Source organism: Chamaea fasciata, unplaced genomic scaffold (genome assembly GCF_029207755.1).
Source record: "Chamaea fasciata isolate MVZ Bird 193981 ecotype frontalis unplaced genomic scaffold, bChaFas1.0.hap1 SCAF_3, whole genome shotgun sequence".
In the NCBI taxonomy this organism is placed as follows: domain Eukaryota; kingdom Metazoa; phylum Chordata; class Aves; order Passeriformes; family Sylviidae; genus Chamaea; species Chamaea fasciata.
The window spans coordinates 84100218-84113565 of record NW_027094088.1 but is presented as its reverse complement, the minus strand read 5'-3'; the positions used below and the strand labels follow the sequence as shown (position 1 = coordinate 84113565).

Genomic DNA, 13348 nt, shown 5'->3' with positions numbered 1-13348 from the left:
TAGCAAGAGAGAACATACATAAGTATGGGTTTAAGTATATAACCCTATATAACCATGGATTCAGGGACAATCATGAACCTTAACTTTATGTTTTTCCAGGTAATAGTTTGGGGAGACTATGGCCGAATGGACCACAAATGCTTCATGGGAGTTGCCCAGATCCTTCTGGAGGAACTGGATCTATCCAGTGTGGTAATAGGCTGGTATAAATTATTTCCACCTTCATCGCTTGTGGATCCAACATTGACTCCCCTGACACGCAGGGCTTCCCAGTCATCCCTGGAAAGTTCAACTGGGCCTCCCTGCATTAGATCATAGTAGCAGGTGCTGTCTATTCAAAACATCACCCAGGATAACAATTGGAACCAGATATTTACATGATCAAGAAACACTGTTGGAGAGAGACAATCACTTGCGTTTTTGCTTGTAGTAGTTATCCAAACATATGTCTGTCTGTTGAGAGATGGCTTAAGTTGACAGAACAAAGGTATATCACAAACAGCTAATCTATTAGCAGCTATCACTGATGCTTATAATGTTAAAAAATATTAAAAAAATTTAAAAAATTAAAAAAAAAAAAAAAAAGAAAGAAAGGAAAAAGAATAAAGAGAGGGACCTTTAGATTCGACCTAAGTCAAAGATGACCCAAACTGGAAGCTCTCACTCTGTTAACAATGTTGTATTTTTCACATTTTGAGAGAGCCCTCAAGCAGTGTTACCTTCCTGGTGTTTCAGCAGTTTTTCTGTACTTGTCACTTCCACTAGTTTTTTGCCACATGATTCTGCTAGTTTTGTAGAAGTCCTCACAATGCTAACAGAGACCCTTCCTTTCTTTTTCTAAACCAAACAAAAAAGGGCTGAAGCATATCTCTGTAAGCATCGTTAAAGTGTTCAACAGCCACAGTTACAATTCCAGTGAGTTCAAATCGTTTCTCAGTTCTGGTACTTACAAGTCTTTCACATGGGAACCCAGAACAAATGACCAATCTAAGTTATATTCTTAAAAATAAAAATCATCACAGTGCCACTTTTTCTTTGTAAAAAGCAGACATGTTTGCATTATATATATATAAAAAAAATAACTTTTCTGTTTATGATGTTTTGCATGGAAGAATTTTGAAGAATTCTGCAACTACTGCTGGGGACTGGTATAAAGCAGCTTTAGTCTTAATTTTGACATTGAATATGTTACTGGTAATGCAATTTTCCTCCTAGAAATGGAGAGGAAATACTTATGTTTCTGTGTATAAATGTATATTTGACTTCCCAAAATGTTGACCAGGAATGAATTGAGCATATGACACTTTCAGCTGTACCCAGGCTTCTCTGATGTGTGTCGCTTCAGACGCACCTGTCTGCCCTGGATAGAGCATGGTATGAGTTGTTCAATGTTTCACTGGAAATTCCAGTTGAAATATTCTGCACTTACTAATGTTTTTATCAAATTTTAGTTTACATTTCTTTGAGATTGATGCAAGCACAAGGCTTGATTTTTTAACGCAAAATATCTTACTTTTTGGAGAAAAAAAATCAAATTTCAATTTGCTTTTTATTCATTTGAGTTCTTTTTGGCCTTGAAATCCCTTGTGATATTCTGTAAATGTGCGAAAAAACTGCAGATTCCTGCAGGTGCATTGATATGTTTCCCCTCCTTTTACAGGCCATTCAATTTTGTGATCACACAAATAGAGCAGCATGACTTGGAACTGTTCAAAGCTGCATGCACGTTTTGTAAAAAGAGATGAAAAAGGTTATTTAATAATGTATGTTAGTTCCACATAGGCCAGCTTGTATGTTGCATGTACTTGTACAGTTTGCTCGTAATTACTATACTGAAGTAACCAAGAAATCTAAGCCATCCATTTTTCTTATAGACATTTTGCAGGTTTTAGCCAGGCTAGGTCTGTGGGTCTGGTGCTAAATGTCTATAGATGGACTTTATTTTTTACCCTATGGAAAACGTGATGTAGTACGGACCAAATTCCTTCTAATAACTATTTTGGTGTAGATTCCTACTGTGGGGCTGTAACACATGTAGAAACTGTGTACACACTAGGTTTTAATTCATAGACATACTGCCTGCACCAAGTGAACTATTTATTATTACTTAACACATGGGAATTATTCTGCCCATCTTTCCATAGGGCACAGATTGGTTACTGCTCGACCTGCTGAGCAGGAAGAACTCAAGCATTGGTGCACTACTACTAGATCCTGTTCTGTCTTAGTGGCCAAAAACTAACTAGCTATAATTCGATAGTATCTTTCTATTTTGACCACTTGTCTTAACACTCCCCTGTGCTTTTAAATGAACTTCCAACTCATGTTATGTAAACATGTTTAATAAAATTTCCTTTTCATGTCCAGTGTAGTAGTTGTGCTCTCTGTATGTCCTGAGGTTCATCTGTGATTCTGCTTGCTGCAGGACTGTGTGATATGTGTTAAGGAACAGTAAAATAAGTAATTTCTATGGTTCTTTTGATTGCTGTAATAGTGTATGTTGAAATCTGGGGCCAAAAACTGAGGCCTGGTGAAAGTCATGTTTGGTTGGCTTCCTTTTCCCTGAGAAGCCAAATTGTGCTCTCATTTGTTGAAGCAAGCAAATTGAAGTTTAAAAAAAAAAAAAATAGCCAAATTATTATCTGTTGAAATCAAATCAGTTTGTTGGAGAGGAATGATGCTGTGGCTGCTTGTAGTAGGGCAGCAGGGTGATACAAGTCAAGCACCAGGGCTCCTCTTGATGTCTGCTGAGCCTTGAAGATACGAGAATAACTACTGACCTTGGGCACTTTTTAAACCCATGGACGTGCCCTTGTATTGTGATGCTGTTATGAACAATGCTTTATAGAAATTTACCTGAGAGCAGAATTTGGCACTAAAATTTTGCTAGAGAAGCAAAGATTATGTACTTCTTTTTTTTTTTTAGTTTTCCATGTCCCACAGATATCTGATCACAATTTAAAAATAACATAAAGACAGTATTGCCTCACTTTGAACACTTTTGTTTATTACTTTATTTAACTGAAAACATGGTTAAGATACTGAAAAAAATGACTAATTAAACATGGGAAATCTCTGAAAAAAAGAAAAAGGCATGTTATTCTGTGTGGTGGGAGTGATCTGTTTAAATACAGAATTTTTCATGCTGCTGCAAAAAGCCCTCAACTTTTTTTATCTCATTACTTTGAACATTGTGTCCAGTACTAGGATATCTTTTCCTTTCTGATCCTGAGAAACAAATGAAGTCCAGCATTTCTGATCTCCCCCTAGAGGACAGAAAATATGGCAGCAAAAGAACATGCTAAACTATTTCGTTTATGGTGTTTATGATGAACAAGAATCATAAATGCCAAGATTTCAGGAATGAGGCAGTAGAGCGTGCTAGGTCAGACAAGTTGTGTGCTGGACTCCTTTCCCAGGGACTGCTGCCTTTTAAAGACTCATTGCTGAGTGTTGGAATTATAATACATAAATAAATCAGCTGAAGTTCCCTCTTGGTTTTCCCTTAAGAATGCAGTACTGCCTTAACAAAACAAGATGCTGAATATTTTTTAGTTTGTGCCAAAGCCTATACAAAGAGTTTTTTATAGAGAAGATGTCTCATGTTCCAGACTTCTACTCTTCAGGAAGTACAGCAGCACTATCACCTCTGAATTTCCAGCATCCTCCAGTTGTCTGGTCTGACTGGCCTAGGCTGCTTCATTGCAGCAAGTCTCCACAGAACCAAGACGCCCATGTCCATGCTAGACCACTGAATATAGAAGGCAGAATAATAATTCCATCTAGAACAAGCTCATACAGAGCACAGTAAGACAATCCTAGATATTCTAAGAACTCTTGTAAATGCAATTTAAACAAAAAATTAAGATTTTCAAATTCAGCAAATACTGTAAAATAGCAATTCAATTAAATGTTAGAGTATATACTAAAAAGTTTTTTTTTAAGTTTGTTTGATAACTGTATTTGTATCCTGCAGAAAGAGTGTCCACACAGAGGGAAAAATAGCAATATTACACTAATATGTAAGAACAAAAAAAGATCTGATGCTGTCTAATTCAGAGAGTGAGAGATGGCTTGGAGGGAAATGTTTTCTAAACATTAGTTTCTAAGCAAAGTCTGTTAGAAGCCAAAGCCAGTAGCAGCACTATACTTGGGCTGTTGTCTGTTAAAGCTGCAGCAAAAGACAGAGCCCATGAACATCATCATCCAGTTTTAGAAAGAGATGCATTTCTTCCAGAGTAACAGACAGGTCTGAGACTAAGTGAGCAACCCTTGAGTGCATAGGAATGGAAAACCAAGAAAAATAATGGCAATTACAATAAAAAATAAATGTAAAAAAGACATGTAAAATACTTTCGTAGGATTTTGAAGGCCTGAGAATGCAGCCCTGAACCAGACAGAGAACATCTGGATTTGGAATGAGTCCCCAGGTATCTCTCATACCAGGTCAGAAGGACTGGATGTCTGTTAGCAGCCAGTGCTAGAGGCAGCTTTTTCTAATGGGGCAGTTTTCACATACAGCATGCCCCCACTTGTTTCTCTGTTGATGGTATGACATGTGCACTGCCTGTGAGCTTAACTTCAAGGGGATGTAAAGGTGGGTATATTTATTCTCAAATTCTACATTGTGGAAGAGAGTTTCTTGCATCAGCTTTGATAAAGCTTTATGTATTATGTTAAAGAAGTTAGGTGCTCTGTGATGGGTAAACCAGTAAGTCACAAACAGGTCCCCATGGAAAGCAGAGCAGAAGCTTGGGGAGCATGGAGAGGGAGGAAGGAAGGAACAGAAATGGTGCCTCTGTTCATCCTGGGGGGACTAAAAAAGGGAGACCCAGGGAAAAACTTCTGGCATAATTGCTTGGCCCCTGTCTTTTTGACTGACAGCTCTAAAAAGAAGTGACCACTCCTTGAAGCCTTATAGATGCAGTGCACATCTTCCTGAAGGGTCAAGGGATTTGGCCCAACTTCATTACTTCGGTATCAGAAACAGTAGGGCTTGTCAAAAAGATACTGTGCACTGTTAGTTGATAAGGTGGTGTTAGGTCCTAGGCTGGACTTGATGATCTCAAAGGTCTTTTCCAGCCTAGTTGATTCTGTGATTCTGTTTTACTTTCTGACAGGTGACTCTCTTGGAGTTAACCATGACAAAAGAAGTAAGTTGATGGCACAAATAATCTTTTGAGTTGCTCTGTACCTAGTCTCAAAAGGCACATAAAGTCTGTAATTGCTGGGAATAGGAAGCATTAACAAGCTTCTCACAGGCAGCTTGAGAGTGGCTTGTTGACCTCTTTTGCTTCTTTTTTGCTTCTCTTTTCCTACCTGGTAGGAAAAAGGCCCTGAGATTTGTGAGACAGCTGAAGTACAGTATCTGCTCTTCTAGAAAATGTAAGAAATTGTCTTATTCCCCGCTCTTGCCCTTTCCCTGATCATTGCACTTGCAAAACTGTGAGGCAAAGTTTAGTGTAGTTTGGTGCCTGGACTCATCTTTCAGTTGTTCTGCTCCAATGCTACCAACAGCTCACTTGATCCCCAAGCATATGGGTGGAACAGACCAGGATTCTTAAACCATTAATATTAAAACACAAATAATGCAACCCTCAGGCCTTTTGTATTCAACATGTGCATGAAACACAAAGGGAAGAAACATGTCAAATTTTCTTTTGTTGGAGAACTCAAAACAGAATTTAAATTCCAGCTGCGCCAGACATCGCTGCTGTGCTATCCATATAATCCTTCAGCTCCACTATACATGAGGGCTTCTTTGTTAGATGTCTGTTATGCCATTCTTAAATCATACTTCTGCAAAACAAACCCAAAAATGTGAAGGAGAGGGAGATGTCTCCATGGCAGGGCTTAACCTTCTCTTTGTTCTTCAGGTGGGTATCTGCCCTGCACCCTCAAAACACCACCACTCATCTTAGTCTTGTTCTCTCATCTTTTTGTGTGTGTGTGTGTGTGTGTGTGATAGCAGCTCAGAGCTGAATCTTGTTGTCTCCAAAGAATAGCTGTTGCATTTAACAACACTCATTCTTCAGAGAGTGAGAGTGAATGGAGGAAGTCAGAGGAGGACTGGGACTGCTCTTCAGTTTGTACACGGCTGGTCTTGAGGCTGGTTTAATTCCAAAATTCCCCCCCCCCCCCCATGTATCTCATGCACACTGTGCATTTTTACGGACTCTCTTTGCTTTGTGCTGTAGAACGTAGAACTTGGCCACTGATTTCAATAACGCTGAACCCAAAGTGCTTTTGTGACAAAAGGTGCCTGACACACATAGTGCACACAGTGTGGCAAGGATCTTCTGGTGACAACACGTAAAGCAGGAGGCCAGCCACCCATTCCAGCTATGCAAAGCACAGGGCTTCGTCTGCCTTTCAAGGAGGCAACGATCCGTGCAGCAACGGCACAGGTGACAGCCTCTATCTGTGACAGGAGGACATCGCCTGCCTCGTGGATGAGCCCCCTCATTTTTTATTTTCGTAATGCAAACGCCTTAGCAACTAAGAGCAAAAGCTGGCATCTTCTGGAAACCCCGCTTCAGAAGTGCAGCCGCAGAGCAGGGCTCTGGGCTGTAACAGGCCGGGTGGCCCTGGGGTGGCTGAGGGGCAGCGGGATGGAAAACTCGCCACCGCGGGCTGCCCAGCCCAGGCCTTGCAAGTACTGCTAGTCACGTAGAGACGTAAATCTGCCTGGGGATACGCACTTGGAGGGAAGCGCTTGGCTGCGACCAGCGGAATAGGCCAAAGAGCCGCCAAACCCCTACTGGGGCTGAGCGACACGCGGCGCGGCCGGGCGGGCGGCAGCCCCGGTGCTTCACGGCCGCCGCGGCCCCGCCCGCCGCTCCGCCCGCGGCCGCCGGGGGGCGCCGCAGCACCGCGGGCAGCGCCGCGCGGGGCCGGGCCCGGCCGCCCCTCGCCCCTGCGCGGGCCCCGGCGGGAATGTGGGGAACCGGCCTCTGCCTTTGTCAGGCGTTGTTTATGGGAGAGAAAAAGGAAAAAAGCAGCTGTATGGTGGGTTGTTTTTGGTTTTGTGTTTTGGTTGGTTTTTTTGGAGTGTTTTTTTTCCCCCCCCAAGTGTCGAATGTTCCCTGCGTGTGCAGTGAAAGCGGGTGTGTAATCACTAGCTGTGCCTGTCTGCTGGTTACACGTAAGAGCTCTCAAAACAGTGGAAAGTTCTGAAGGGGAATTCATAAAGCATATACAGAAATAATGGCTATATTTAACAGTCCATGCTGTTCTCTGATTCAGTAGTGATTATGAACTCACTTAAATCAATGTAGTTCCTCTAAGGAGTGTTTAAAAAACCACATTTTTCCCCATTCCTGCATTATTAGCAGTGGCTGCTCTGACAGATTAACGTCAGGCTACTGAGTTGTTCGGCGACAAGTCTCATTTTGTTTTCCAAGGGCTGCTTTTATTGTTAGACTGTGCTGTACCCTCGCTACACCTTTGTAACTTTCTGATTAAGCTGCAGGTCAGATACAGCAGAATTTCTTGCGAACAAGATATTACTGCTGACAGCCAAAACAGTTTGAAAACTCAGGCACTGCTTATCTAGCTGCTATCTAAGAAAGCTAAGTCAACAAGAGCATAAAACCAAAGATTTTGCTCAGTCAGAGGGAACAGAAAAGCAGGCTGGATTTGGGGAAGCAAGGTGTAGTCTGACCTGAGGCATAAAAAAGCGATCAGCACCATGAAGGACTTAAAGCAGGGAACCGCACAGGTCTGTTTTGTGTAGCACCATATAGTTTAGGGTGGCCTTTAAATTGCCAAATTAATGGATTAAAGTCTACCTGCTTCCAGCTCACCAACATCCTCAAACAGTAAAAACTGAACTCTTCTGGGATTTGGGCTCAGTCTGACCTGGCACAGAGAACCTTACAGTTCAGCTGAAGGCCATCAGACGGTGCAAATGTGCAAGGGCCAAGCCCTAAGGCCAGTGCTACAGCTTCTCTACACAAATCTCAGTGGAGTAACAACACAGGACCCTGGCTTAGGACTCCAACCCAACTGTTGAGAATCTAAAAAGGGAGCATAACTGAAAGGATGATGCTCAATTTGATATAACACTGAGAGTGAGCAGGGTACAACAAATGCCCCCCCCCCCCCCCCCCCCCCCCCACGCCAGCTTGTTTAGCTTCAGCAACGGTGTTGTTAGATGGCAGTGAGAGAAGTGCTTACTTGTTATAAGTGCTTACTTTTTATGCTCTGGAAGATCCCAAGCATAAAAGTCTGCAATTGTAAAACCTACCAGTTCTCAAATTAGCTGGAGTGACAGAGTAGCTGGACTCAGTGTCAGTGTTGCACTAGGTCACAGAACAAAACTTCATACACTTAACCCTGCATTTCCATCTTCTTGAAGCTCCCCTCTCTGGTGTAAGACACAGGAGGTCAACAGAAAGTGTCCTTGGAATTTTTCCCCCAAGCTCCAGGAAAAGAGGCAATTCCAGGGGACGTGACTAGTGTATCCTTATGTCATGGCAATGCTTGGTTGCTAGAAAAACTTCTCTAATTAGTGATTGGCATAGCTTACAGCAGCCTTCAACCTGCTATAACATGCTCTGAAGTGAGGACAGCTGCAGGCAACACTTACTTCTTTTGAACTATGCTCCAGTCTGATGTGCACATGCTGCCCTTCAGCAAGCTATTGCAATTGCAGGCAGAGAAGGGAGGGCCTTGCCTGGAAGCTACAGCCTGCAGTTGTGAAGCTCTTACTTCCTTGTGAATGGGGCTGGTGAAAGCCTGCCGAGTTGGCTTCACCTGGGTATGTGAGCAAGAATCAGCAGGACTTGTTCACAAAAGTTGACACCGGACCAAGCCCTTCAGATGCACATTCCTAAGCCCACTCCTCCCCTTTGGGGTATTTTATGCCAGCCACTCCCAGGTTTCCCCCTCACCTTAATTACCTTTTTTGTAGGGATCAGCCCTGTGTGTGTGTGTGTGCATGCTGCTGCTAGGAAGGGCTGTCAGCGTAGCTTTGCAGCCCAATCTCTTCTGTGATCCTATGGCTTCAGGGTGCAGCTTTTTTTCCCAGTGCTTAAATGCAACACATGGATATTAGGTAAGGGCAAGAATTTGCTTTTTCTTCCACACAAAACAAGGCAATGTATTCTGTCTCACCACAGCTGCCACAACCACAGCTGTACTGCCCAACCAGATGTTCTTGCTGGCCTCTGCACCTTCTCTAGTTTCTGTTCCTCCTCTTGAGTCTCTAGACACAGGTCCCAGAGTGGGGACTGCAGTCTCTCTCTCTCTCTCTTGAGGTGGATAGAGGAACCTTTGGTAAGTGAGCTGCAGCCATGTGCAGAGCACTAGAGGTGAGAGCAGGCATGACCCCAGGGGAGTATTGAAGTGAAGGATGTTGCAAGGCAATCTGAGGAAACACCTCCTTGGGAAGTATGCTGATAGGCTGGAGTTAATGGTCCTTGCCTTGCAGCCCTTGTAGAGTCCCACTGGAAACTGGCTACAGTAAGAGGGGCTAGATCAGAGACACAAATTAGTAGGTCCTAGCATTATTCAGAAGTATCTGTCCACATTACTGGTGTGAGTCAGAGCCTAGAAAGATCTTTGCGATCTGTGAAGATATTTTCTTGAGAAATAATTTCAGACATTAAATTGGTCTTGTCTCCAGATCTGAGCTAATTTTTGGCGGATGCAGAATTCCCTGAACGAAGATTAAACAGAGTGGCTGAACTTACTTTGCCATTGGCTTTCTTGTTGGTTGGTTTGGTTTAGTTTTGGGTTTGGGTTTTTTAAATGCTTTTGTGGTGGGTTTTTTGTATCTTTTCGTGTTTCAAAAGGATTGAAAAGAAGTGGAAATGCTAACGGGTATTTTGGCTTGTTCTGCTGTGTAGAGGTTTTCTGTGCCAGTTACCTAGGAAACTGCTGTAGGATTGAATTTGGATGGATGTGTTGTCAACTGCAAGTGAGTACAGTGGCTTTTCAAGAGGTGGGGAAGAGTATAAAATGCACAGAAAATATAAATGCCTGTAATGTGATTTCTGAGTAAGATGGTGGTCCTGTCTTTTTGACTGGCATTTTGTAGGCACCCTGACAGCTGCACAAAGGGATTCCAGATGGAGTACATCGCCATGCCTTGGCACCTGAGCTTGAATGCCCTCATGTTTGTAAGCTGGCTTAGCATTCATCTAAATGTCAAACCACGACTGCAAAAAATAGTCCTAAGGTTGCTATTAAGCATTTTGCCCATTTTATTCCAACAGAGTTATGATGATCCAAAGAAATTACAGCCTTTCTAGACATTTGGACTGCAACACTGCGCAACCATTTACAAACAAAACAGAAATTAAAAAAAAAAAAAAAAAAAAAAAAACACAAAAAACCCCCCAAAACAATAAAAGACATTTAATGATTGAGATACATCTAAAGGCTTATGCAATGAAGAAAAATGTGACTGCAGAGCCTTTCCTAGAAATCATCGATAATTGGCCTTTTTTTAATACAACAAGAAAACTATGAAAAAGCAAGTAAGTGCTTCAGTCTGGGGGAATTCTGCTGATGTCTGGACGTTCTGTCATGATGGCTAAACCTGCACATGATTACTTACCTTCCAGGAGCCACAACTTAGAATGGTCCATGGCTGAAAAAAAATTAGGAAAACGGTGGGGATTACTTGGAGTAGAACTCCCACAATTTCTCCTGTTCCCTCCCCCATTCCGAAACACACACAGGATTAACATTTGGGCTTATGCTGAACACCAATTTCCTTGTATTTCTCCTAAAAAGTGCACTTCAAATGGCAAATGCAAACTCCTAGTACTTGATTCATGTTATGACAGGTGTCACCAGTTGGCACAGCTATATGTAATCTTCAAAGGTTTGGTTTCTTCCCCCGCCTCCAAGCAGGTGAGCAAGTTTTCAGCTTGGGAAAGACAGGTTGTGCTGCTAGTTTTGTGTTAGGCAAGTGCACCAGGTAAGGAGAAGCATTGCCCTTATTTGTGGGGCTAAAGCTCTAAGGCAGAACTTGCTTCAGAGCTACTTTCTAAGGCCAGCTTGTCCCTGCCCCCTGCAGCTGTGCACACACTTGTGTGCTTACATCCCCTCCATTTCTCTCTGCAGATGCTACTCTCCTTCCGGGGGTCTAAAATGAATGCTGAACTTACCAATTCTAACTTCTGGTCTGACGTTGGACTCAGGTTGTGAGTGAGTGTTGCCCAGGCTCTACCTTTGGGACAGGATCAGTCCCTTGGAGCTGAGGGTCAGATAATGGTCCCACCAGATGTTTGGTCAGCTTGTGTTGCGCTGGCACATGTACCTGGCTAAGACGTAGCACCTTGTGGACATACCTGGACTCTGCCCCTGCCTGCATTACTTACCAGGAGGCCAGGCTGCGTGGGCCCAGCTGCTGCTACTGCTGCTGCATGGGGCGTAGACACCAGAGTCAAAAAGAAACTATGGTATCTCCAATGTCTTATCTGCTGCTTATAAGAATATAGACACCCCTGATCGCTATTTCTTCAACATCTTTAATATTTGCACTGGCTATTACTCAAAACCTATAAAACTGCATGCTGATGGGCCTGGAGGTGGCTCCAGTTCACTCTGTTGCATCCAAGCTTTCCCTCTGGCCTCTGTCTTTGGAGATGGGCTGAAGTGACTTCCAGAGTTGGACTCCCTTCCTTCCCTGTTTGAGCAGATGTGCACACAAGCAGACTCCTCTATTTCAGGTCCATCTGTAATCTGCGTAATGAATAATGTACAATGCATTTGTGGTCTACATGTTTATTAAGTGACTCAGTATTTCCAGTGGAGATTTTGTGCTCATGTTTTACTCATATCTCAAAACCCACTCACTCTTTTATTATCCCCAACAGCAGTAGGTGATAATAAATTATACAACTGCAGATGACGGTAACTATATCAACAAACAAATTGTATCAATTTTCAGTGTGAGTTTAAAGCTTCGTTTACTGGTTGTGCAAACTCTGAAAAAGGAATTTGGGAACGCTGCTGCTGTTATTAAATGTTCTAACCGGGCTGTAATCCAAACCTTCCATAAGGCGTCTCTAAAGAAAATTTTTGCCTACTGTGTACCACTGCTTTTACATACGAGATTAGGGATTTATATACGTAAGAGCAGAGAGAGAAATGTAACTAACAGAACAGTGACAGCTCTGTTTGTTACTCCGTGGAAGGGCTGAAAGACAAAAGGCTGCAGTGGTGCATATCAGAGCTAATCCCCCTCCACTGCATTTGTAGAAACACATTTGTACTTTCTGAAAAACAAAGGCTTGTAGAAAAGCGTCAATCAATCAACAGTGCAGCTACATTCTGTGTATTGAAGCAAGCTCACATGCTCTCTAAATTACTCTGGATCCTATTTTAAGCTTAATAAGCTACTCAGTAATTTGTATGGCTGTGGAAAGATGTGAGCTTATGCCACAGCAGCCGTTTTGAAACAGCCAACAGACTCATGGTAAGGGATTGACTTTTTGGGAAAGTAGTTGTAGCTGTATTTGGAAAGTTACAGTATCCTTTCCAAAAGGAACAGGGTCTGTGTTGAGAAAATGGTATCTATGTGATAATGGTACACTTCAATCACAGGAAAGAATGTTTGGTCAAATGTAAGTGCGACTCACCATGGCATGTGGTATGTTCTTGTTTCAATTGAAAACTTTCCATTTTCAGTTGTTTATACTCATAGGCTATGTGGGAAAATAGGCCTGGATGTCTGTCACTTACCCTAGTGATCCTTACCACCTGGGTGCTGGATGGAGCACACAGGTGGGACAATAAATATGACTGAGACTTTCGGTGAGAGGAGACCATCCTGCAGGCTCTGAATGTCTCCACATGATGATCCTTATCCCTCTGGGTCTGGGACAGGCTGAAGCGACTCAGGGCTGACTAAGCTGCTGCGTGACTAAGCCTCCTGGACCTCACCAAACTCAATCACTAATACTTTTAACTGAGCTGCTGATCACCGTCCTGACATGCCAGCTGGGTTTTGCATGTTTCATTGCCCATAAATATAGTTAGGGCTGTCATGAACCTTTTCTGTCTGCTCCTTTTGCAGTTGTTCCCAGGGGTTGAGAAGGAGCCCTCTGCCAGTAGAGCTGAGGAGGTTTCAGCTCAGAAAACTCTTGGAAAAGGGCCCTCAGAGAGACTGAACTTAATCCCCTCCCTTTAATTGGTATTGGGACCTGGTGAAAGTACATATTTGCAATTAAGGTTGGCTGTTAAAGTGTTCTTGTCAAACCATTAACTTTGACACTGAGAACTTGAGGCCAGACCTTAGAGCATTTCCTCCTGCAACATGACCAATGTTTGCATTAGTAAGTAAGACCAATTGCAGATATCAGTCAGTTCTTGTTAATCTGATGTTTCTTAT

The 13348-nt window shown here is 42.7% G+C and overlaps 1 protein-coding gene across 14 annotated transcripts in view; it reads left to right on the top strand.

Annotated features, from left to right (window-relative positions):
- RIMS1 (regulating synaptic membrane exocytosis 1) overlaps positions 1-2990 on the top strand; it is a 302331-nt gene extending 299341 nt beyond the window's left edge. For all 14 annotated transcript variants that reach the window (XM_066179696.1, XM_066179691.1, XM_066179694.1 and 11 more), the window contains one exon: positions 100-2990. In XM_066179696.1, coding sequence (XP_066035793.1) covers positions 100-318 — 219 coding nt within the window. In that variant the 3' untranslated portion in view covers positions 319-2990. The remainder of the gene's footprint in view (positions 1-99) is intronic.
- The last annotated feature ends 10358 nt before the right edge of the window (positions 2991-13348 follow it).